The sequence below is a fragment of the Pelobates fuscus genome, chromosome 8, assembly GCF_036172605.1.
Source record: "Pelobates fuscus isolate aPelFus1 chromosome 8, aPelFus1.pri, whole genome shotgun sequence".
NCBI classification, from domain to species: Eukaryota; Metazoa; Chordata; class Amphibia; order Anura; family Pelobatidae; genus Pelobates; species Pelobates fuscus.
In genome coordinates this window covers 157028590-157052204 of record NC_086324.1, presented here as the reverse complement: position 1 = coordinate 157052204, position 23615 = coordinate 157028590, and the positions used below count along the sequence as shown (strand labels likewise).

General features: G+C 44.2%; 1 protein-coding gene and 1 long non-coding RNA gene across 2 annotated transcripts in view; both read right to left on the bottom strand.

Moving 5' to 3' along the window:
• SYNGR3 (synaptogyrin 3) overlaps nucleotides 1–1017 on the bottom strand; it is a 53308-nt gene extending 52291 nt beyond the window's left edge. The window contains exon 1 of the mRNA XM_063430483.1: nucleotides 590–1017. Coding sequence (XP_063286553.1) covers nucleotides 590–688 — 99 coding nt within the window. The 5' untranslated portion in view covers nucleotides 689–1017. The remainder of the gene's footprint in view (nucleotides 1–589) is intronic.
• Nucleotides 1–23615, bottom strand: part of LOC134571854 (uncharacterized) — a 618817-nt gene that overhangs the window by 359256 nt on the left and 235946 nt on the right. The gene's annotated exons all lie outside the window — the stretch shown is intronic.

Genomic DNA, 23615 nt, shown 5'->3' with positions numbered 1-23615 from the left:
TACCATGAGATTCCAGCCATGCTCCCCAGATCACTTACCAAGACACCTACCTCTGCACCCCAATGTAATGACACCCCATTTTACCAGCCTAAATCTAATGACACCCATTTTACCAACCCCAATCTAATGACACCGTATTTTAAAAACCCAAATGTAATGACACCCCGTTTTACCAGTACCCAATGTAATGACACCCCTTCAACCAACCCCAATCTAATGACATCCCATTTAACCAACCCCAATCTAATGATACTCCATTTTACCAGCCCCAATGTAATGAAACCACATTCAACCAACCCCAGTGTAATGACAACCCATTATACCAACCCCAATCTAATGACACCCTATTTTACCAGCCCCAATGTAATGACACTCCATTTTACCAGCCCCAATGTAATGACACCACATTCAACCAACCCCAGTGTAATGACAACCCATTTTACCAACCCCAATCTAATGACACCCCATTTTACCAGTCCCAACGTAGACACCCCATTTTACCAGCCCCCAGGTTGTTGGTCTGAGATCTGCTGATGGACCAGGGGTCTGACCAAGGACAGGTCCACACACAATCCATGCAGGCTCTTACCCAGGACAGGATCCTCAGGATGGTCTGGGGCTGCTTGAGAAATTCAACAGGGTCAAAGCCGGCTCCTGCCCGACCAGCACCAAATGAAGATCCCTCCATGTCTGCTCTGTCCTCCCGGCACTCTGTCTGTCTGTCTGTGTGTCTGATTCTCCTCCTTGAATGGTGATCTCCTCTGTTGCTCCTGGGGGCTGTCTAACCTTGTATTCTTTTTAAGGTGAGTCTCCCCCTGCCAGGGTCTGTGTGTCCTCCTCCCTGCCCTGTCTGTCTGTCTGTCCCAGCCTGTCTCCAGCAGTGTCTATGTGTGGTGCTGTGTGAGCTGGAGGCTGGGCTGGCTGGGTACAGAGCAGGCACCTCCCATACCTCAGCTTCTAGCTGGGCTTTCTTCCTCCTCCTCCTCCTCCTCAGCGCATCTTCCTTATCACCCTGCACAGCCCCACTCTCTGTCTCTTATCTCCACATTCATAGCTCTGTACTCTGCTCTCCTCTCCTCCTATCAGCTCTCCTCTCTCTCATCTTTTCTCCTCTCCTCCTTTCTGCTCCCCTTTCCCTCAGCCTTCCTCCCCTGTCGGGCTGCAGGTGCATTCCCTTTGTGAATGGAGGAGTGAGACAGGATGGAAGTAGGAATGTAGGGAGAAAGGTGGATAGACAGAGTTAGTGAGTGTGAGAGAGAGAGAGAGAGAGAGAGAGAGAGAGAGAGAGAGAGAGATGGATAGACTGAGTGATTGAGAGAGAGAGAGAGAGAGAGAGAGAGAGATGGATAGACAGAGTGTGAGAGAGAGATGGATAGACAGAGTGTTTGTGTGAGAGAGAGAGAGATGGATAGATAGATTGATAGATAGAATGTGTGTGTGTGAGAGAGAGAGAGACAGACAGACTGTGTGTGTGTGAGAGAGAGATAGACAGAGTTTGAGAGAAAGAGGAGAGATGTGTGTGTGTGTGAGAGAGAGAGAGAGAGAGAGAGAGAGAGAGAGAGAGACAGAGTGTGTGTGTGTGAGGGAGAGAAATAGACAGAGTGTGTGTAAGAGAGAGAGTGTGTGTGAGAGAGACATATAGACAGAGTGAGAGAGAGAGACAGAGTGTGTATGTGTGAGGGAGAGAGAGAGAGAGAGAGTGTGTGAGAGAGAGATAGACAGAGTTTGAGAGAAAGAGGAGAGATGTGTGTGTGTGTGTGAGAGACAGAGTGTGTGTGTGAGGGAGAGAAATAGACAGAGTGTGTGTAAGAGAGAGAGTGTGTGAGAGAGACATATAGACAGAGTGAGAGAGAGAGACAGAGTGTGTATGTATGAGAGAGAGAAAGAGAGAGACAGAGTGTGAGAGAGAGAGACAGAGTGTGTGGTGAGAGAGACGGATAGACAGAGTGTGTGGAGAGAGAGAGATAGACAGAGCGTGTGGTGAGAGAGAGAGATGGATAGACAAAATATGAGAGAGATATGTATAGATAGAGAGAGGTGGATAGACAGAGTGGTGTGGGTAGATAGATATACAGTAGTTAGATAGATAGATAGACAGACAGAGAGACAGATAGATAGATAGATAGATAGACAGATCTATAAGAGCTTGATAGATCAGAGACAGACATATAGACAGTCAGATTTCCAGATGTATAGATAATGATGGATAGACACTTAGACAGACAGGAAGAAAGGTAGGTCGATAGATAGATAGATGATTGATAGATAGATAATTGATAGATAGATGGATAGATAGATAGAAAGGTAAGTAGATAGGTAGATAGATAGCTAGATAATTGATAGATAGATAGATAGACAGACAGAGAGACAGATAGATAGATAGATGATTGATAGATAGATGGATAGATAGATAATTGATAGATAGATGGATAGATAAATATATAGATAAATAGAAAGGTAAGTAGAAAGGTAGATAGATAGATAGATAATTGATAGATAGATAGATAGATAGATAGATAGACCGATCTATAAGAGCTTGCTAGATCAGAGACAGACATATAGACAGTCAGATATCCAGATGTATAGATAATGATGGATAGATACTTAGACAGGCAGGCAGATAGGTAGGTCGATAGATAGATAGCTAGATAGATAGATGAGTGATAGATAGATGATTGATAGATAGATGATTGATAGAGAGATAGATAGATAGATAGATAGATAGATAGGAAGATAAGTAGATAGATAGATAGATGGATAGATAGATATATAGATAGATAGATAGATTGATAGATAGATAGATGGATAGATAGATATATAGATGGATAGATAGAAAGATGATTGATAGACAGATGATTAACAGACAGATAGATAGACGATTGATATATAGATGATAGATAGACATAGATAGATAAAGAGAATAAGCAAATGGATACATTGTCTCTCTCATTTGCTGTCCAGAAAAATACACATCAGGCAAGACCCAATTACATATATTTCAGCATATTAGATTATATGTCATTAAATCTGTGATTATATCTGTTTGTCAATGTGTTTGCTGCCTGGTAAGAAAAGCAGACACTATGGTGCTTGTACTAAAAATGCAAGCAAATAAGAAAGGCAAAACACACGCATGCATATTCACACACACACGCACACACGCACTCTGATAGTAAATATGTCAGTTTATAAATCTAGCCTTTTGGATTTCCATTTATGAGCCCCCCTGTGCATTATATCTGGAATATATCCACGGTCATAGTTTTACTTTAGGAAGACACAACATGCAAAGGTTACTAGTCTGTAGAGCTCTTTTGCCCTGGCCAAGAGCCTAACCAGCTTCGTCAACTCCTCCACGTGATAGAAGGTAGATACCTCTTCCACACAATGCCTCCAGTATGTTATATTCCAGATGTCCTTATCTGGAGAGAATCCATCTACTTTCCTGACCCTATGTATGGGAGAAATGCCTGAATACATATCCATCTAGTGAGTTATCTACCACCCTCACCTTGATATCTATATCTTACATACTACACCATATATATTTTTACTTATTTTACAGAATATGTTGTATTGCTGTCTCAGGTTGTATAATATTTCTATTATTCACCTATTTGGTGTTTGGTTATCTATTTATTTTATTTAGTACCTTTTTTTTTTTTTGCCTTTACTCATCTCAAGTGTCTTGATAGGGAACACTTTTACTTAAAGGAGGGCCGCGGGAGGCGGAGCACGCAGCAGCAGTTTTGTATTCCTAAAGCTGCAGTGTTCCTTTAAATAACTTAGTGTCAAAAATTGGTTGTAATTAAAATAATGTATATTTTACAGGCAGAGGCGTAACTAGAAACCATGGGGCCCCGGTGCAAAAATTGCAGGGCAGTCACTTCATCCCAGCTCTGATGTCATCACAGGGGGCCCGGTCTTGCTGTTAAAGCGCTGCAGCGCTGACAAGGCCCCCTGGAAATTCATTGCCATCGGGTTGCCCTAACAGCATGGGCCACCCGATGGGCCCCTGAACGTGAACCGCCGGGGCTGTGTTACATGGTTGCAGGGCGGCTGGGCCCCTGGAGTGACCACGGTAGTTCTGCCACTGTTTACAGGGATAGGCGACCTTTGGCACTCCAGATGTTGTGGACTACAACCCCTCATAATGCTCTTACACCCATAATGCTGGCAAAGCATCATGGGAGGTGTAGTCCAAAACATCTAGAGTGCTGAAAGTTGTCTATGCCTGTTTTAGGAGGTGGTGAAGAGAGTGGATTCACTTTATTTGTGAAACTTGCAGGGTTTTTTTCAGGACCGTTTTTTTTTTCTACAATGCATACACATGCATGTATTTTAAAAAAACAAGTTCCCTGCGAATGGTTAGAGTTAGGACCCACCTAGGGGGGTCTGCCTTGATGTTGGCAGGTGGGCTTATCCTCTTATGGCCATTGGAGGTAACTAAAAATTAGTTAAGGTTTTTACTATACATTGGGGCTGATGTGTACTGTAGTCTTTGCTGCTGCCCAGTAGTGATGGGAGTGAGCGCAGGACTTATCTTTCTGCATTTGTATCCACTTTTTGTATCACACAGCTTTGTTACAATGCTGCCGCCAATCCCATGCGTTCCCTATTAAGGGTTAATAAATATATAGGGGTGTATATAAAAAATACCCCTTTCTGTCTCATTAGAGATATTTTTGCCAGAGGCTCAAGGAAGCAAGGTGAATGGTTAGAGTTAGGACCCACCTAGGGGGGGTCTGCCTTGACGTTGGCAGGTGGGCTCATCCTCTCATGGCCATTGGAGGTAACAAAAAAAAACTCCATTTGTTTTAAAAATACATAGGGATTAAGGTTTTTACTATATATTGGGGCTGATGTGTACTGTAGTCTTTGCTGCTGCCCAGTAGTGATGGGAGTGAGAGCAGGATCTATCTTTCTGCATACATGTATTTTAGTTGGTTTTATATTTTGGGTGGAGGAAAGGGTGCCTTTAGAATTCCTGATTCAGGTTTCCTGAGACATACATCAAGACCTGATTTTCCTCATCGCTATTTCTCAAACTCAGGAGGGGAATGTCAGCTGAAAAAAAGCATTGTGAATACTAAAGGGAAATGGCATTTAGAAGTTAGTGCAGAAGCCACAGTGAGCATCTGCCTTCTGTCAGAAGAAGGCTTCATGTCCATGATCCATTGTCTTGTGTTCGGGGCTGGGTTTGTAACATCATTATCCAGGGAAGAAGTTTATCTCCTTTACGATGAAGGAACGCAGATGAGTCAGCTCACCAGCCAGCAGAAGTCTTCCCAAGCGATCAACCAGACAATGTCGTGCAATCCGTCTCGCTATCTCCGTTGTAACCAGTGAAAAATCAATGAAAAAGGTCAATTAAAACAGACGCGTGGGTTTAAGCTGTATTTCGATACAAAATATCCTTAACGAACATAAAAAAAAAATCACTGCCTGAAGCATAATGTGGATTAGAAAGTAATATTTAAGCTCATAAAGTCCCATTGTAAATGATTATAGTTATAACACTAGCAGTATGTGAGGTGCTTTGAGTGTCATCCTTTGCAAAGGTGCATTATTATAACATAACAGAAATATACGTTTATATGTCTAATACATTTAGAAATATATGCATATAATGTTTCAGGAATGGGTTGGTAATTAAGGTAGGCAATATTACATATAAAAAAACGATGGCGTCAATGTGACTGCTTGAGCATCTTGGGAAATGTAGTCCACAGCAGCTGAAGTGCCAAAGATTACCATCGGACTAGATTAGACAGGAAAACTGCTAGCAATGGTTAAAGGTACACTATAGTGTCAGGAATACAAACATGTTTTCCTGACACTATAGTTCTAAATGTGCCGTTTAGGTGTCCAGCCCCTTTACCCCATAAAAAGGGTGTTAAACTCACATTTTTTCCAGTGCAGCGTGGGTCTCATTGTCCCGTCCCCGCTTTGCATCCATGGCTGAGATCATCTAATTTGATGATCCCATTCAATCCAATCCATAGGACACCATTGGGAGGCTATTATGCATGCATGCATGACAAAATGCAGCGCTGCCCCAATCAGTTTATCTTCATAGAGATACAAAGAATCAATGCATCTCTATGGGAACGTTCAGTGCCTCAGGCAGAGACTCTGTGCCACTAGATGTGCTCCTAGGCAGTAATGTAAAAATTGCCTTTTCTCTGAACATGCAGTGTTTACATTAAAATGCCTGAAGGCTTAGGCTGTAGACACCAGAACAACTACATTAAGCTGAGAGAGGTCATGAAGTCCTAGCTCTATGGCAAGAACAAGCCCTACCAGTCATCAAGTACCCAGGAATAATAACCAAGTGAAGAGCTGGTCACTAGAAGAGCTGGATATTAAGACCCGGGAACCTACTCACTAAGATTCTCCTGAAGTGTGGGGGGGGGGGGGGGGCACTACAATATTCCTGGGTTTGTGTACCAAAATTATGGATAGGAGATACCACAAAGGTAGCTGAGAATGATGCTGTGGCACTTTCAGTTCCAAACAGATAAGCAAGCAGTGGCCAGCCTGACATTGTGCTGGTAGTCAAGGAACGAAAGACTGCTGTGGTGGTCAGGAAGAAGGAACATGAGAAGGTACCAGGGACTGAAAGATAAGATGTGGATAGTGAAGGAAGTAGTAGTCCCAGTTGTGATAGGAACACTCGGTACTGTGACCTCCAAGTTAAGGGAGAGGCTTCAGCAGATTCCATGTGGGAATCACTGTTCTAGGAACAGCTAAGATACTATTCAGAACCCTCGGACACCCGGGCCTCTAGTAGAGGACCCAAGAATGAGGAATACAGAAAATATACATACCACCCAGAGTCTATATATAGACACTCAGTTGGGTTTTTGGTGTTATGTGCCTATAAACTGTTTACTAGCAGTTTATTGCTCTTACTATTGCTCTTACTATTAAATTAATTATGTTAATTAAAAATGTAGAATGGAAATATTTTATCCACTCTAAATAAAAATAGAACGAAATGGTAAGTAAACGAAAAAGACGGATGTAGGCCACCCCCTTGTGGTAGATTTTAGAACAGTATCTGCTTAATTTTCTGTTTTGTAACATTGTTATACAGGATTATTCACTAAACTGGAATTGTAGTGAATCCACATCTGAATAGTTAAATTTATCTTTAAAACTCAGGACAGGTTCTCTTTAAATCCAGAAATGGGAATTCCAAGTTGCACAGTCACTTCAATGTGATGAATATGTATTGATAAATATTGAAATCAATAGAAAAAGATAGATGGTAAAAACTTTAGGAGCACCCTGTACTTATTTAAATTACATTTATCAATAAATATTTCCACTCTCAATTGGTCCAGCATTTTGTCCTTTCTGGGAATGGCATTTTTTTTATTTAAAGTGTCTCCGGTGGAACCTTAGAAATCTCGAGTGTAATTGCAATTGATACTATGTAACTCCTTAGCAGATCTGCATTCTATCTTACTTTTATGTTTTTGGACAAAACATCTACTAAATATGGGAACTGCATCAGTGCACATAGAATTGGATAGGCCCAGCAGAAAAAGGTGAAATTTATAAATGGGTATCACATTACCAGACTCTAATACTAGTTCCACAAAAGACTCAAGGTACAGCATTTCCTGCTAGGCATGTGCATGGGGAAAATTTTCGGTTCGGTTCGGCATTCCGTAAATTCGGGAATTCGGCACTTCAACACTTCGGAACTTCGGCACTTCGGCAGTTCGACACTTCGGAAATTTGGCAACTTCGGAACTTCGGCACTTCGGAACTTCGGCAACTTCGGCACTTCGACACTTCAGAACTTCGGCATTTTGGAACTTCGGAATTTCGGGACTTCGGCATGTCTATTGCAGCCGCTTAGTAGATAACTCCCTAATTCCCACGGTATTAGGGAGTTATCTACCAAAAGGCTGAAAGACCTAAATTGGTCTTTCAGACAAATGTACTAATACTAAGTAAAAATGACTTAGTATTAGTAAATTTTGCCCCTACTCGCTATACCGCGAGTAAGGGCATGTCTAGTAAACAGTGAGCAGCCTGCGGCTGCTCACTGTTTAAAAAAAAATAAAAAAAAATAGGCCCCCCCCAGTGGGTGGGGGCCCTAAAGTAAAACGATGGGGGGGACATATTGGGGGCCCTAAATACTAATAAGGGGGGACCTAATGTCCTCCTCCTGGCCCCCACCCCTGAGCGGCGGGTGGGGGCCCTAAATTGGTATAAGGGGGGGGGACCTAATGTCCTCCCCCCTGTCCTCCACCCCTGAGTGGCGGGTGGGGGCCCTAAATACTAATCAGGGGTGGGACCTAATGTCCTCCCCCTGGCCCCCACGCCTGAGCGGTGGGTGGGGGCCCTAAATGGTAAAAGGGGGGGACCTAAAGTCCTCCCCCCTGGCCCCCACCACTAAACAGTGGGTGGGGGCCCTAGAGTAAAATAAGGGGGGGGACCTAAAGTCCTCCCCCCTGGCCCCCACCACTAAACAGTGGGTGGGGGCCCTAGAGTAAAATAAGGGGGGGGACCTAATGTCCTCCCCACTGGCCCCCACCCCTGAGCGGCGGGTGGGGGCCCTAAATACTAATAAAGGGGGGGACCTAATGTCCTCCCCCCTGGCCCCCACCCCTGAGGGTGGGTGGGGGCCCTAAATACCAATAGGGGGGTACCTATTGTCCTCCCCCCCGGCCCCCACCCCTGAGCGGTGGGTGGGGGCCCTAAAAAAAATGACCCCCCAGGTGACTAGGGGTCCCCAAATTCCAAAGAACTTTCCCACGCTGTGTAAAATGACGCAGAGCACTCTGATTGGTGGATTTCAAACCAACCAATCAGAGTGCTGTGACAGGTAAATGTAGAGACTTACCCGTCAGTCTCTTCATTTACCTGTCAGAGCACTCTGATTGGATGGCTTAAACCCACTAATCAGAGTGCTCTGAGCCTAATTGAAGGGCGGGGCAAGGCTTTATAAGCCTTCCCCTGCCCTGCAGAGCTCAGTCTGCGAGGAGCCCTCCATGGGTGAAGAAGGATTATTTTTTTTGCCCTCAATTTTTTTTTTCTATTGCGTCGGTTATTATGGTTTTTTATTTGGCCTTTTTTGGGGCTGAAAAAAGAAGATTTTTAGAAGAAAGAAAACATCGAATGGTAAGTTATTTTTTTTTACAGGTTCTTAGTTAAAGGTCCCCCTCTCATTATTTTTAGGGTGAGGGGGGTAGGTAGGGGGATCATTTTTGGGGGGGGGGGGGGGTAGGGGGTGACTAGGGGTTTGGGGACCCCTAGTCACCTGGGGGACACACACATTTTTTTTAGGGCCCCCACCCGCCGCTCAGGGGTGGGGCCCAGGGGGAGGACATTAGGTCCCCCCCCCTTTATTAGTATATAGGGCCCCCACCCACCGCTCAGGGGTGGGGGCCAGGGGAGAGGACATTAGGTCCCACCCCTTTATTAGTATTTAGGGCCCCCACCCGCCGCTCAGGGGTGGGGGTCAGGGGGGAGGACCTTAGGTCCCCCCCTTTTTAGTATTTAGGGCCCCCACCCGCCGGTCAGTGGTGGGGGTCAGGGGGGAGGACCTTAGGTCCCCCCTTATTATAATTTATGGCCCCCACCCACCGCTCAGGGGTGGGGGCCAGGGGGGAGGACATTAGGTCCCCCCCCCTTATTATAATTTAGGGCCCCCACACGCCCCTCAGGGGTGGGGGATTGGTAAGGGGAACCTTTTTTTTTTTTTTTTTTTAACAGTGAGCAGCCACAGGCTGCTCACTGTTTAATAGACATGCCCCTACTCGCGGTATAGCGAGTAGGGTCATCATTTACTAATACCAAGTAATCTTTACTTGGTATTAGTAAAATTGTCTGAAAGACCAATTTAGGTCTTTCAGCCTTTTAGTAGATAGCTCCCTAATGCCACGGGAATTAGGGAGTTATCTACTTATTCATTACATTGACTGGCCAAGTAACTTACATTTTATATGAATGTATGTTACTTGATTGTTGTAAGTGTTGCAAATGCTTACAGGTGAATCCTGACTATGTTTGTATACTTTTTATTTAAAATTGTATACAATGTAAAATTTTTCTTCTTTCGCTGGGTAAGTATATTAGTACTTAGGCAATACTGTGCTTCGCAACTTCGGCACTTCGGCACTTTGACACTTCGGAACTTCAGCAACTTCGGAACTTCGGCAATTCAGCACTTCGGAACTTCGACACTCCGACACTTTGGAAATTCGGTAATTTCGGAACTTCGGGACCTCGGAAATTCGGCACTTCAGCAATTCGGCACTTCAGCAATTCGGACATTCGGAAGTACCCGAATGTCCGAATTGCCCGAAATTCGTCCGAATACATATTCGAACCGAAACGAATTGCACATTTCTATTTCCTGCTTAGATGCTAAAAGTATAAATCACATCATCACATAATCTATCCTCAAATTTGTAAGTATTTAGTGAGATTGAGGATAGATTATTTGGACTTGTAATTTAAAGGAACACTATAGGGTCAGGAACACGAACATGTATTCCTGACCCTATAGTGTTAAACCCACCTTTTAGGGTGGCCCCCTTAAATAGAATTAAAACTCACCTTATTTCCTTAGTTTTCATCAGAATTGCTGTTTTTTTAACCAATCCAATGCTTTCCCATAGTGAAGGCATTGGATTTGCTAAAATCGGCAAAGAGGCAGGATGGGGGCGGGGCCAAATGCCGTTTTGGCCAATCAGCACCTCCTCATAGAGATGCATTCAATCAATGCATCTCTATGAGGAAAATTCAGCCTCCCCATGCAGAGCATGGAGACGCTGAATGGCAGAGCTGCCTACACTGCAGCACTTAGCCAGGAAGCACCTCCAGTGGCCAACTGAGGAGTGGCCACTTGGAGGTATCCCTAGGGGGCAACGTAAACACTACCTTTTCTCTGAAACGGCAGTGTTCACATGAAAATGCCTAAAGGCAATGATTATACTCACCAGAACAACTACATTAAGCTGTAGTTGTTGTGGTGACTATAGTGTCCCGTTTCGAAGGTTTTTTCGCATTTTTAATTTTTCTGGACACAGTTGGTCCATCCTCATTATTCTAGGAGTTGCAGCTACCATTTCCTTCGCATTTGCTCGATTAGTCTGAATACCCGAGAAAGATCTAACTTTTACTTGTTGCCAAATGTATGGAAAGCCTTCAAAATAGAAAATCATTACGTTTTCTGGGCTAAATTAGATAGCCAAGTAGTATGTAATTGCCTTTTTGGTTTAATGATAATTGTAAGGAGAGAGAAATGCCAAATAGATGACTAGTTATCCTGGAAAAACATGTAAATAAAATATTACCAACTATTTTCCTTAGCGTTCTCCTTAGATATGGAGTTTCATTGTAGCTCATAAAATCAAGGTACAATTAATACAATAAGCTACAATAATTATGGTACAGAAAATACATTGAATGTTTTGTGCTTCCGTTTGCTTTATTACAATCAAATAAAGCTGAACATCTGAACCAGAGAAGTATCTGGAAATTAACAGGTGGGAATTCAAGGTGAATTTTACACGTAAAGGGACACTGTAGGCACCCAGACCACTTCAGCCCATTGAAGTGGTCTGGGTGCAAACTCCCATCATCCTTAACCCTAGAGTGGTAGTTATTGCAGTTTTTATAAACTGCAATAATTACCTGCTAGGGTTACTTTCTCCTCTAGTGGCTGTCTAGCAGCAGCCACTAGAGGGGCTTCTGGGTGCTTAGATAACTTGTGGTCGCCTAAATGGCGCTGGATGTCCTCACGCTCTGCATGATGACTTCCAGTGTCACCGGAATCCCCATAGGAAAGCATTCAATAAGGGGGGGAGGCAGGGCCGTCTTTAAAATTGATTTGGCCCTGGGCAAGAATTTGATGGGGCCCCCTGACCCCCATTTCCTGACATGCAACCACGCTCTCCACTTCCCAACGCAGTAGCGGAACCATTTTCCCATGCTTGCAGAGTAGTATTTAGCACTGAGTTGTGTTTGTGTGTTTGAATGGAAGCATGTTTGTGTATGGAGTATGTTTGTGTAAATGTAGGGGTGTGTTTGTATGTGGTGTTGGTGTTTGAATGAAAGCATGCATCAATGTGTAGTTTTTTTGCTTGTTTTTTTAAATGCTGGGGTGTGTTTATATATATTTTTGGTGTTTATGTATTGTTGACGTTTCAATGCAGGACTGTGTTTGTATGTAGTGTTGAAGGTTGAATGCAGGGGTGTACTTGTGTGTAGTGTTGGCGATTTGAATGATGAGATGTATGCACATGTACACATAGATTGTCACACACACACACACACACACACTGAAACACATGCAGATACACAAACACTGACACTCACACTAACACACATGCAGATACAGACTCACACAGATACACACACTAACATATACAGACACACAGACAGTGGTGTATCCTGTTTTTTTGCCGCCCCCTGGAAAATGCCGCATACAGACACCCTGACAGACATACTCACACACATACACAGACATACTGACACACATGCAAAGTTTACATTTTTACACACTGACAGACATACTGACACACTGACATACTGACAGACAAACTGACATGCACACTGACGGACAAACTGACACGCACAGACAGACATACTGACACGCACAGACAGACATACTGACACACACAGAGACATACTGACACACACAAAGGCCCTGACAGACATACTGACACACGCATAGACTTACTGACACACAGACATACTGATACACACAGACACCCTGACAGACATACTCACAAACATACTAAGACACACACAGATATACTGACACACACAGACATACTAAGACACACACACACAGAAATGGTGACACACACACAGACACCCTGACAGACATACTCACACACATACACACATACTAAGACACACAGACATACTGACACACACAGACACCCTGACAGACATACTGACACACTGACAGACATACTGACACATACAGACACCCTGACAGACATACTGACACACACACACACACACACACACACACACACACAGAAATGGTGACATACACACACAGAAACCCTGACAGACATACTCACACACATACACACATAGTAAGACACACAGACATACTGACTCACACACACACACACATGCAAAGTTTACATTTAGAAAGTCACCCTCCAGCCTACCTTATGGGTTCCCTGGGGTCCAGTGGCAGGCTGAGGTCGTTGGGAGTGTGAGGCTCCTGCACTCCAGCTCCCTCCTGACGGCCTCCTCCTTCCTCCCGCGCGGCTTCATTCTATCTGGGAGGAAGTGACTCACGGTAAAACAAGGGGGCCCGGTCGCGCTGTTAAAGGGCCACAGCACCCGACCGCGCCCTCTTAGTGTGTGGGCTCCCGGTGCAGCCGCAGCACCGGCTGGCCCATGGGTCAAATAAAAAAACATTTTTGGCGGACAGCGGGGTCCACGGGGTAGCTGCTTTGGGCCCCCCAGGAGTAAGTGGGCCCGGGGCAGCTGCCCCGTTTGCCCCGCTTTAAAGACGGCCGTGGGGGGAGGGGTTGACAGAGGGGAAAGCTATAGTGCCAGGAAAACTAGATGGTTTGTTTTCCTGGCACTATAGTTTCCCTTTAACTTAGAAATAGCCAGCCTTTTCAGTTCTGCCACTCTGACCTTAAAGGACCACTATAGGCACCCAGACCACTTCAGCCCAATTAAGTGGTCTGGGTGCCAGGACCATCTAGGGTTAACCCTGTAGCTGTAAACTGCTATGTTTACATTAGGGTTAGTCCAGCCTCTAGTGTCTGTCTCTCTGACAGCCGCAAGAGGCGCTTCCACGCTTCTCACTGTGAAAATCACAGTGAGGAGACGCTGGACGTCGATAGGAAACCATCGAGAAATGCTTTCCTATGGACTGATGGAATGCGCGTGCGGATGACGTCGGAAGAGGGAGGTGATTTCCCCAGCGCTGAGGGAGCCCGGCGCTAGAGAAATGTAAGTGATTAACCCCTTCCTCCCCCTTCAGCCTGGCGGGAGTGGGACCCTGAGGGTGGGGGGGACCTAAAGACCCTATAGTGCCAGGAAAACGGGTGGTCCTTTAAATTTGAATTCTCACTTTAGTTAATAACCATGTAAGGGTAACTGCATAAGGTATAACCTGTGTACCCTCCTTAAAAGGGACACCCTAAGCACTGAAACAACTTTTGCTTAATTAAGTGGTTTTGGTGTATTGATTACGTCCTTGCAGTCTCCCTATTAAAACTCTCTGCCATTTAGAAGTCAAATCACTATGTGTGGTCCTAGCCACGTTTCTTCTGGCTGAGATTTACGCAGCCTCCCTGCACACTTCCTGAAAAAGAGTCTTTTTTTTTTAGCTTCCCTTAATGCACAGTGTGTTTAATCTAGAATTGTCAATTGTCTGCCCTTTTAATTGCCTGCTAGAGATGGCAGCAGTCTCTTGAGTGTTATAAAGGTTTAATCAATCAAACAGGAGATAATATAACACACTGTGTTATAAAATGAAACTTTTTTTCATGGAGGCTGTGTGACTTACAGCCATGGGAGGGTTGACTAGGGTTGCATAAAAAAACAAAACGTGATTTAACTTCTAAAGGGCATAGAACTGAGCAGTAACACAGTTGGCGCATGTTCTATACATCAGAACAGCTTCCCTAAACAAAAGTTGTTTTGGTTTTCAGATTTTTATGTTGCAATTGTATGTTTTTACATTTTTAAAATGTATTTATTTTATTTACGATTTTCAGTTTCCCAAGTAAGATACGTATATATATATATATATCACACAAATATATGTTGGTATGTTTTAAATATACTTTGCACTACAAGGTATATCTATGAAGGTAATACAGGTGCTGTTTGAGGCAAAGTGCTAATTGTTTGAAGACAGTTGATTGGTTTCCATGGTGATTGCTTATTTTGGATTTTGCCTCAGAATAACAACTGTTGTTGCTTTGCCAAAATCTCCTTATATTAATAAACTGGTGAATGATTTGCTTCAACCCCAATAGCTCTCAATCTGTTCCTACATACAGCGATACACTGGTTTTAAATGTTCGTGTATTACAACGAGAAACCCACACTCACACGGCAGATGTATAAAAAAAAATATCCCACACATATTGCAGATGGAATCGTCTGGTCCCCAGGTGATAAACAGGCCAGCAGGTACCAGCAGCAGCAAATCACAGTGCAGTTGTTTGATGACGCCGGTGTGACAGAGCAGAATAAGGGATTCATCTTATTTTACATGCTGAGAGATAGAAAAATCTCCACGTCCCAGATCACAGAGTCCCTGATTGGATACAACAAAGTGTTGCCATGGAAAAACTGCTCTTTCAACGACCAGACACACACACACACACACACACATTGAGCAGTGAGTCAGACACCGTCAAGGGACACGCACAGGCTGATCAGATGGCATTTGTTTGATCATCTAGCTGTGCTCTAATACAGGTGTTTGCCGAAGCAATGATGTGGAATAACGCGTTGAGCAAAGCGCAAGAAAGCCTCACTATATAATCTCAGACACTTGGTTGTAAGAATGATATTTTGTAGCTAGATCATCTACAGCTTTACGGATTAATGGGACTGGCCTGTTGGGTTTCTTTATTCTGAAAAAGATGTATCAATCAGGAGATTGTATCGTATATATATATATATATATATATATGTATATATATATATATATATCAATATTTTACAACTAAATAAACCAATAATTGCTAGTTCAGTTGCATTTTTTTTTATTAACGTTTATTTATTTGGCAGGTGTAAAAACATCCCATTTACATAAGTGTCAATAATCCGATTAATGTATGACTTTGTAAAGAAGTAAACAATTGTGGTTTATCTGAGGGCAGATTGATTGTGTACCGTGTGTATTTTAATTATTGCAATAAATTAAATTGAAAACAAATTATCCACCACCATTACAGTCATATTAAAGGAACACTATAGTGTCAAGAGTACAAACATGCATTCCTAAAACTATAGCCCTGATGTGACTCTTTAAGGTACCGGCCCCCCTCCAATCTCAATAAAAAAGTGATTTAACGCACCTTTTCTCCCCGTGGCTGGCCCCACCTCCGTGACAGAGATCAACAATCTTGAGGAGCAGGGCCGGACTGGGAAAAAAATTCGGCCCGGGCATTTTTTTATCCCAGCGGCCCACTAAGAAGGGGGCGGGTCAGAGGAGGTGTGTTTTGTCATCACTAATGACAAGCACGCCCCCTCTCAAAGTGAGCATGTTGGTTCAATGCTCTTCCAGGGCAGACCATGCGCAGAGCTCTGCTGAAGAGCTCTAGCATGAGAAAAAAAAACTGTATTTGTTCTGCACAGTGCAAGCAAATTTAATAACATGCTTGCACTGTGTTTCCTTGCAACTTGTCTCTGGTGTCTCTATAACTGGATACCAGGAGACAAAAATGCCAGGAAAGAGTATTGTGCATGTGTTTGGAGTCTGCTTCTGGTATTGCGTGTGTGTAGAGTGAGCTGATTGTGGTGTGGTATTGTGTAATAAGGTTAGTTTTAGACATGTTGTGCCTGTGGTGTAATGTGATGCATATGTGGCTAGGGGCTGTAGAGAATGTATGTAAAGGGGATGTAGCATGTGTGCAAACAGGCTATAGAGTGTGTGTATAGGTGATGTAGTGTTTGTAGAAAGTGTGTGTTTAGGGGTGTAGTATGTGTTTGCTTACAAGGAATTTAGTGTGTGTGTGTGTGTATAGGGGATTCAGAGTGTATATGTTAAGAGTGTAGTGTGTGTGTGTGTGTGTGTGTATGTGTATAGGAGTCTAGTGTGTGTTTGAAGGACCCAGAATGTGTAGGAGATATAGTGAGTGTGTGTTTATAACGGATTCAGAGTGTATATAGGGATCTAGTGTTTATATGTGTGTAGATGATCCAGAGTTGGGTAAGGGATCTAGTGTGTGTCTGGAATGTAATGTGTTTAGGGGTGCAGTATGTGTGAGGGGTGCTGTGTGTGTGTGTGTATGTATATATATGTGTGTGTTTGGAACTATTGTGTATGTGTGTGGTGCAGTGTGTTGGGGGGGTTCTGTGTGTATGTGAGGGGTGCAGTATGTGTGCGTGATGGATGCTGTGTGTGAGGGGTGCTGTGTGTGAGGGTGCGGTAAGTGGTATGTGAGGGTGCGGTAAGTGGTGTGTGTGAGAATGCTGTGTGTGATGTGTGTAAGAATGTGGTGTGTGAGAGTGCTGTGTGTGACAGTGCTGTTTGTAATGTGTGTGAGAGTGCTGTGTATGATAGTGCTGTGTATGATGGGTGTGAGAGTGCTGAGTGTGATAGTGCTGTGTGTGAGAGTGCTGAGTGTGATGTGTGTGAGAGTGATGTGTGTGAGAATGCTTTGTGTGATGGGTGTGAGAGTGCTGTGTGAGATGGGTTAGAGAGTGCTGTGTGTGAGAGTGCTGTGTGTGAGAATGCTGTGTGTGATAGTTGTGAGAGTGCTGTGTGTTATGTGGGTGAGAGTGCTGAGTGAGTGCTGAGTGTGATGGGTGTGAGTGCTGAGTGTGATGGGTGTGAGTGCTGTGTGTGATGGGTGTGAGAGTGCTGTGTGTGATGGGTGTGAGTGTGCTGTGTGTGATGGGTGTGAGAGTGCCGAGTGTGATAGTGCTGTGTGTGAGAGTGCTGAATGTGCGAGTGCTGAGTGTGATGTGTGTAAGAGTACTGTGTGTGATGTGGGTGAGAGTGCTGAGTGTGATGGGTGTGTGAGTGCTGAGTGTGATGGGTGTGAGAGTGCTGAGTGTGATGGGTGTGAGAGTGCTGAGTGTGATGGGTGTGAGAGTGCTGTGTGTTATGTGGGTGAGAGTGCTGAGTGTAAGAGTGCTGAGTGTGATGGTGTGAGTGCTGAGTGTGATGGGTGTGAGTGCTGTGTGTGATGGGTGTGAGAGTGCTGTGTGTGATGGGTGTGAGAGTGCTGTGTGTGATGGGTGTGAGAGTGCTCTGTATGATGTGGGTGAGAGTGCTGTGTGTGATGGGTGTGAGAGTGCTGTGTGTGATGGGTGTGAGAGTGCTGTGTATGCTGTGGGTGAGAGTGCTGTGGGTGAGAGTGCTGTGGGTGATGGGTGTGAGAGTGCTGGGTGTGAGAGTGCTGAGTGTGATGGGTGTGAGAGTGCTGAGTGTGATGGGTGTGAGAGTGCTGAGTGTGATGGGTGTGAGTGATGGGTGTGAGAGTGCTGAGTGTGATGGGTGTGAGTGATGTATAAATGTTAGAATGGATTTTGTGTGTAGGGGGGGGTAAACAAATAAAATAACAGGCATTATGTCCCCCCCCTCCCTTCTTACCTTTAGCCTGGGAGGGGGGGACTGGTTCCTGGGACTGGGAGGCAGAGTGGCAGTGTTCCCTGGTGGTCCTCGTGGTGAGTGAACTCTAGCCTGCGGGCTAGAGCTCACTCTCGCGAGATCCGGTCGTTGCCATGGCAACGCTCCGGATCTCGCGAGAGGAACCCGGCGGAGCTGCAAGTTAGAGCTCCGCCGGGTCCTCTCTCCGGGCAGGCTATCTCCCTCCCTCTCTCCCCGCCGGCGGCCGCATTGGATAGCATGTGGGCCGGTGAGGGAGATCTTTGATCTCCCCACCGTCCCGACATGGAATACAGCGGGGCCGGCGCTCGGATAGTGCCGGCCCTGCATAAACCGGCAGGGGAAGTCCTGGGACCTTCCCCTGCCGGCCTCGGCCCCACGGCCATCGCGGCCCACCGGGCATTTGCCCGGTGTGCCCGATGGCCAGTCCGGGCCTGTTGAGGAGTGTTCAGATACTGTGCCATATTTAAGTGTATTTTCTGACCATTATTCATGGCAGCATTTACTCATGGGTTAGCTCCTCCCCTCACAGCACAAAGGACAGGAAATAGAACTTTGAAATTGGTATAAATAGATCCTCCCCCTTCCCATCAGGCAGTATTTTTTTTTCTCTCTTCTCCTGTCCACAGCAGTTTGGAATGAGTCTGCTTAACAGGTCTAGAATTTATTTTTATGCTCACCAGGCCAATATTTTTCTGGCCCTATCAGGGTTCAGCCTCTAAGCCCTGAAGACCCAGCAACAGCACATCTCTATGAGTTTGCCAGCCTGGGTACCCTGTTTAGTGACCAGAGGTTGGACCCAATCTCTCCCTCGGGCGATGAAAGTGGTCCACTGCATTCATGCCAGGGTTCAGCCTCTTATCCCTGAAGACCCAGCAACAGCACATCTCTGTGAGGTGCCAGTCTAGGTACCCCCTTTAGTGAATGGGGGTCTGATTCAACCCTCTACCTCAGGGGATGAATGTGGTCCACTGCCTACATGAGGCCCAGCCAGGGTTCAGCCTCTAATCCCTGAAGATCCAGCAACAGCACATTTCTATCTTTTGCCAGCCTTTCAGCGACTACCTTTAGCGACCAGGGGTTTACCCAACTTCCTCCGGGGATGATAGCGGTCCCCTGCATACATGAGGCCTAGCTGGGGCTATGCCTCTCTTCCCTGAGGATCCAGTAATCAGCACCTTCATAAGGTGACTACCTGGGTATGCCTCTTCTATGTATTCCACCATAACCGGGGTTTGTTTTAAACCTTCCCCCACTGGTGTTGACGAATGGCATGTGGGGTACAGATCAATGCCTTCAGTTTAAACAGTTTAGGCTGTCAGTTGTTCAAATCCCCATTTGCTGCTAAAATTCAAGCCTGCAGCTGTTCATCTATCTCTATGGCTGTTTAGTATGTTTTCGCTCCTCAGGTGAGTGTATTAGTCATTTAAATTAAAAACTAGCATAGGCACCTGGGTTTCTGTTCTTTCAGTTCCTCCCAGTTCCTCACATTAGGCTTCCGTCTAACAAATAGGTCACATTTAGGAGGTTTGTGTGGCGAGCATTTAGGTAAGTTTCTAAATGCAATAATACATTAATGCATGTTCCAAAAGAGTGCTGATAATGATATCCTGGCTGTATAATGTCTGCCTGAACACAGTGAAGACACACGGTAAGGGAAAGCTTCCCTAACTGAATGATTGAATTACACAAATGTATATGTCATGGGTTTTACAACATGACGCATGGTCCATGCAGATACGTGTTCCTATCAAGGCATGAGGCAATGATTGCTGTTATCTGTGCTTTGTAGCACATAAGCAGGCGTTTTCAGAGTGGACTTTAATATATTGTTTGGATTTTCCTGCTTCTCTAATGCCTCGTTTCCACTTAGCGGATCGGTTCGGATCGGTACAGTTTGGAAGGTTTAGAATAGTCCAGCCTATTTAGGTGAGCATTTCCACTGCAAGTCAGACCTTCAGGGGCCATGCGGGGTTTAGAAAAAATGCCTAGCGTGTCATCCAATCAATGGATTGTATAGTAGTTCTGCCCTAACCGTACCGTACCATTTCGTATGGCCCTACATCTGAAGCAGGACCCTGAATGGTGTGGTATGGTTCGGTTGTATGGGCCACTTTCATAATGGAAACACTCAAAATAGCGTACCGTACCGAACTGACCCGAACCGATCCGCTCAGTGGAAACAAAGCATATATCAGCATATGAGACCAAGATTTCCTCTGAATGAACTAGTGTGGAGACCTTTTATAGATAGGTTATCACACAAATATAAGAAGAAAAAATATATTTTCTCCTTAGTCGTATATTAACGAAACGTCAGATGTATGACTAGGAGAAAATCGGTCAGAGTGGGTGGTACCAGCTCCACCCAGTATGGGCATGAACCCTTTAATTGTAAAGATAAAAAAACACACACAAGATGCTCGGATATTTCCCCTTTAAAAGGGAGGGTGGAAACTACTAAGCAAGCCGGTAAAGATACGAATTATAAGTACACATAGATGTTGTGCCTAATAAATCTTAGAATCTAGAGCCCAGTAGACAGGAAAAAATAAGTAGATGGGGACAATGACAGAGAAATGCTAAATATAATAGATACGGTGCATAAAAAGTATCTCTAAATCCACTGAGAACATAAAGACTTTATTGACCTATTAAAGAAGAAGAGATACAATAGCAACTATGTATCAACAATAAAGCTCTCTGATTCCTCTAATTGCCTATAATGTCTGCCCTTGGTGCAAAAAACGAATCCATTGTTCTGAGTGCTATTACCAAGGGAGTTGTAGGTAGAGATCCCCTAAACAGCGCAATTCCTTCAAATGTCTCTGTGTAATGAATCAATTGGGAGATATGACACTCGATATGTACACAGTGTGAACTCTTGAAGGATGTTAGACCAAATGCTAAATATGGGAAAAAATAGACAGAGATAGAAAATGTCTAATAGACGGAGAGAGACAGCAGGGTCAAGGTAAAAAGTGACATAGAGTCTAATATAGCGAAAGGAAACTGTCTCCTGTTCTATTGCTATTTCCCTTACTTCTGCTAGTAAACACCTTCGTGGGTGTTCTAAGCTAGGTCATTAAACTAAATGCTGTTATCCTGTCATATGGAATTGGACTCCAGAGAAAGTAATTAGAGAGATATGGTAACGAAAATTAATAAAAAAATCATAACCAAAATTGTGAAGAAAGGAAGGAGGATTCCCTTAGTGCATCGTGAGTGGTGCGTTGTGCGGTGCCGAAGTGCAGTGACTCAGGAATCCCCCCAGAAATGATCCGCCGGGGGTCGCGTAACTCTACTGGGCTCTAGATTCTAAGATTTATTAGGCACAACATCTATGTGTACTTATAATTCGTATCTTTACCGGCTTGCCTGGTAGTTTCCACCCTCCCTTTTAAAGGGGAAATATCCGAGCATCTTGTGTGTGTTTTTTTAGGTTATCACACAGCCTCAGTATGTGTTACCGATATTATCTCTGTATATGAGCAGGTATGAGGGACATAATCTCAGTGTGAAGCACAGCCTCAGTAAATGTGTACACGTTCTATGTAAGAGTTGGTCGGAACACTCAGCCTCAGTATGTGTACCCACTATATGCTCTATGTATGTGTTACTATGAGGACACAGCCTCAGTATATGTACCCACTATAGGCTCTATATATGAGTTACTATGAGGACACAGCCTCAGTATATGTGTCCACTATATGCTCTATGTATGTGTTTCTATGAGGACACAGCCTCAGTATATGTGTCCACTATATGCTCTATGTATGAGTTACTATGAGGACACAGCCTCAGTATATGTACCCACTATAGGCTCTATATATGAGTTACTATGAGGACACAGCCTCAGTATATGTGTCCACTATATGCTCTATGTATGTGTTTCTATGAGGACACAGCCTCAGTATATGTATCCACTATATGCTCTATGTATGAGTTACTGTCACGTCTAAACATTTGTTATGAAGGAACACAACTGCAGATTTCGTATAGTTTGAATATTTATTATAAAAAGTAAAAGGTAATGACTTTAATTCCAATTTACAGGTACTGTTGTTTTAAGTAATAAACGATAACTGAAGTCCACAATTATAAGCACTGTAGCTTTAAGTAGTAAATGATAACTGAAGTCCACAATTACAGGCACTGTAGCTTTAAGTAGTAAATGATAACTGAAGTCCACAATTACAGGCACTGTAGCTTTAAGTAGTAAATGATAACTGAAGTCCACAATTACAGGCACTGTAGCTTTAAGTAGTAAATGATAACTGAAGTCCACAATTACAGGCACTGTAGCTTTAAGTAGTAAATGATAACTGAAGTCCACAATTACAGGCACTGTAGCTTTAAGTAGTAAATGATAACTGAAGTCCACAATTACAGGCACTGTAGCTTTAAGGAGTAAACGATAGTAAATTGCAGACACTGAATCAATAAAGAGTCTCTTAGTAGAATCAACGGTTTAGGTGATAAGCAGTCACAATAGCTGTTCCATAGACTTTAACCGAAGCAAGACAGATGCAGCTAACTGAGATAAAGTATGAGTTGAAGTTAGCTGTAACGGTTTTGTATTATCGAAGGATTTTGGAGACAGGAAATAACAGCTTGAGATGCAATGCTTATCACAGAGGTTTTACTTAGCTTCCGGCACATAGAACACTGGTTCCCGAGATCTCCTCAGAGGCGTTTATCCTGGATGGAGAGTGTTAAGCTTTTAGTTGTTGATGAGGAGAGGTGAAGGGAACTTGCAGAGTCTTTCAGTCCGGTCTGGTAACAGAGGTTTTCACAACGAAGTTGTAGCCGGGTTGTGAGTAAGGAACGTAGTTCAATAATCCAGCCCTGATCAGCTGGTGCAGTCAGATTAAATAGGCAGACCGTGTCATACAGGAGTGTGGCTAGGCTCCGTGGAACCAGGAAGTAAGAGGATACCATAGTTAAGGCATTACAGTTACTATGAGGACACAGCCTCAGTATATGTATCCACTATATGCTCTATTTATGAGTTATTGTGAGGACACAGCCTCAGTATATGTACCCACTAGAGATGTCCCGAACAGTTCGCTGACGAATAGTTCCTGGCGAACATCGCTTGTTTGCGTTCGCCACGGATGGCAAACATATGCGATGTTCGGTCCGCCCCCTATTCGTCATCATTGAGTAAACTTTGACCCTGTACCTCACAGTCAGCAGACACATTCCAGTCAATCAGCAGCAGACCCTCCCTCCCAGACCCTCCCAGTGTTATATTTGAGCATGCTAGGCTGAACGTGCGTATATCATGGCTAGTTGCACTGAGGGTATGAGT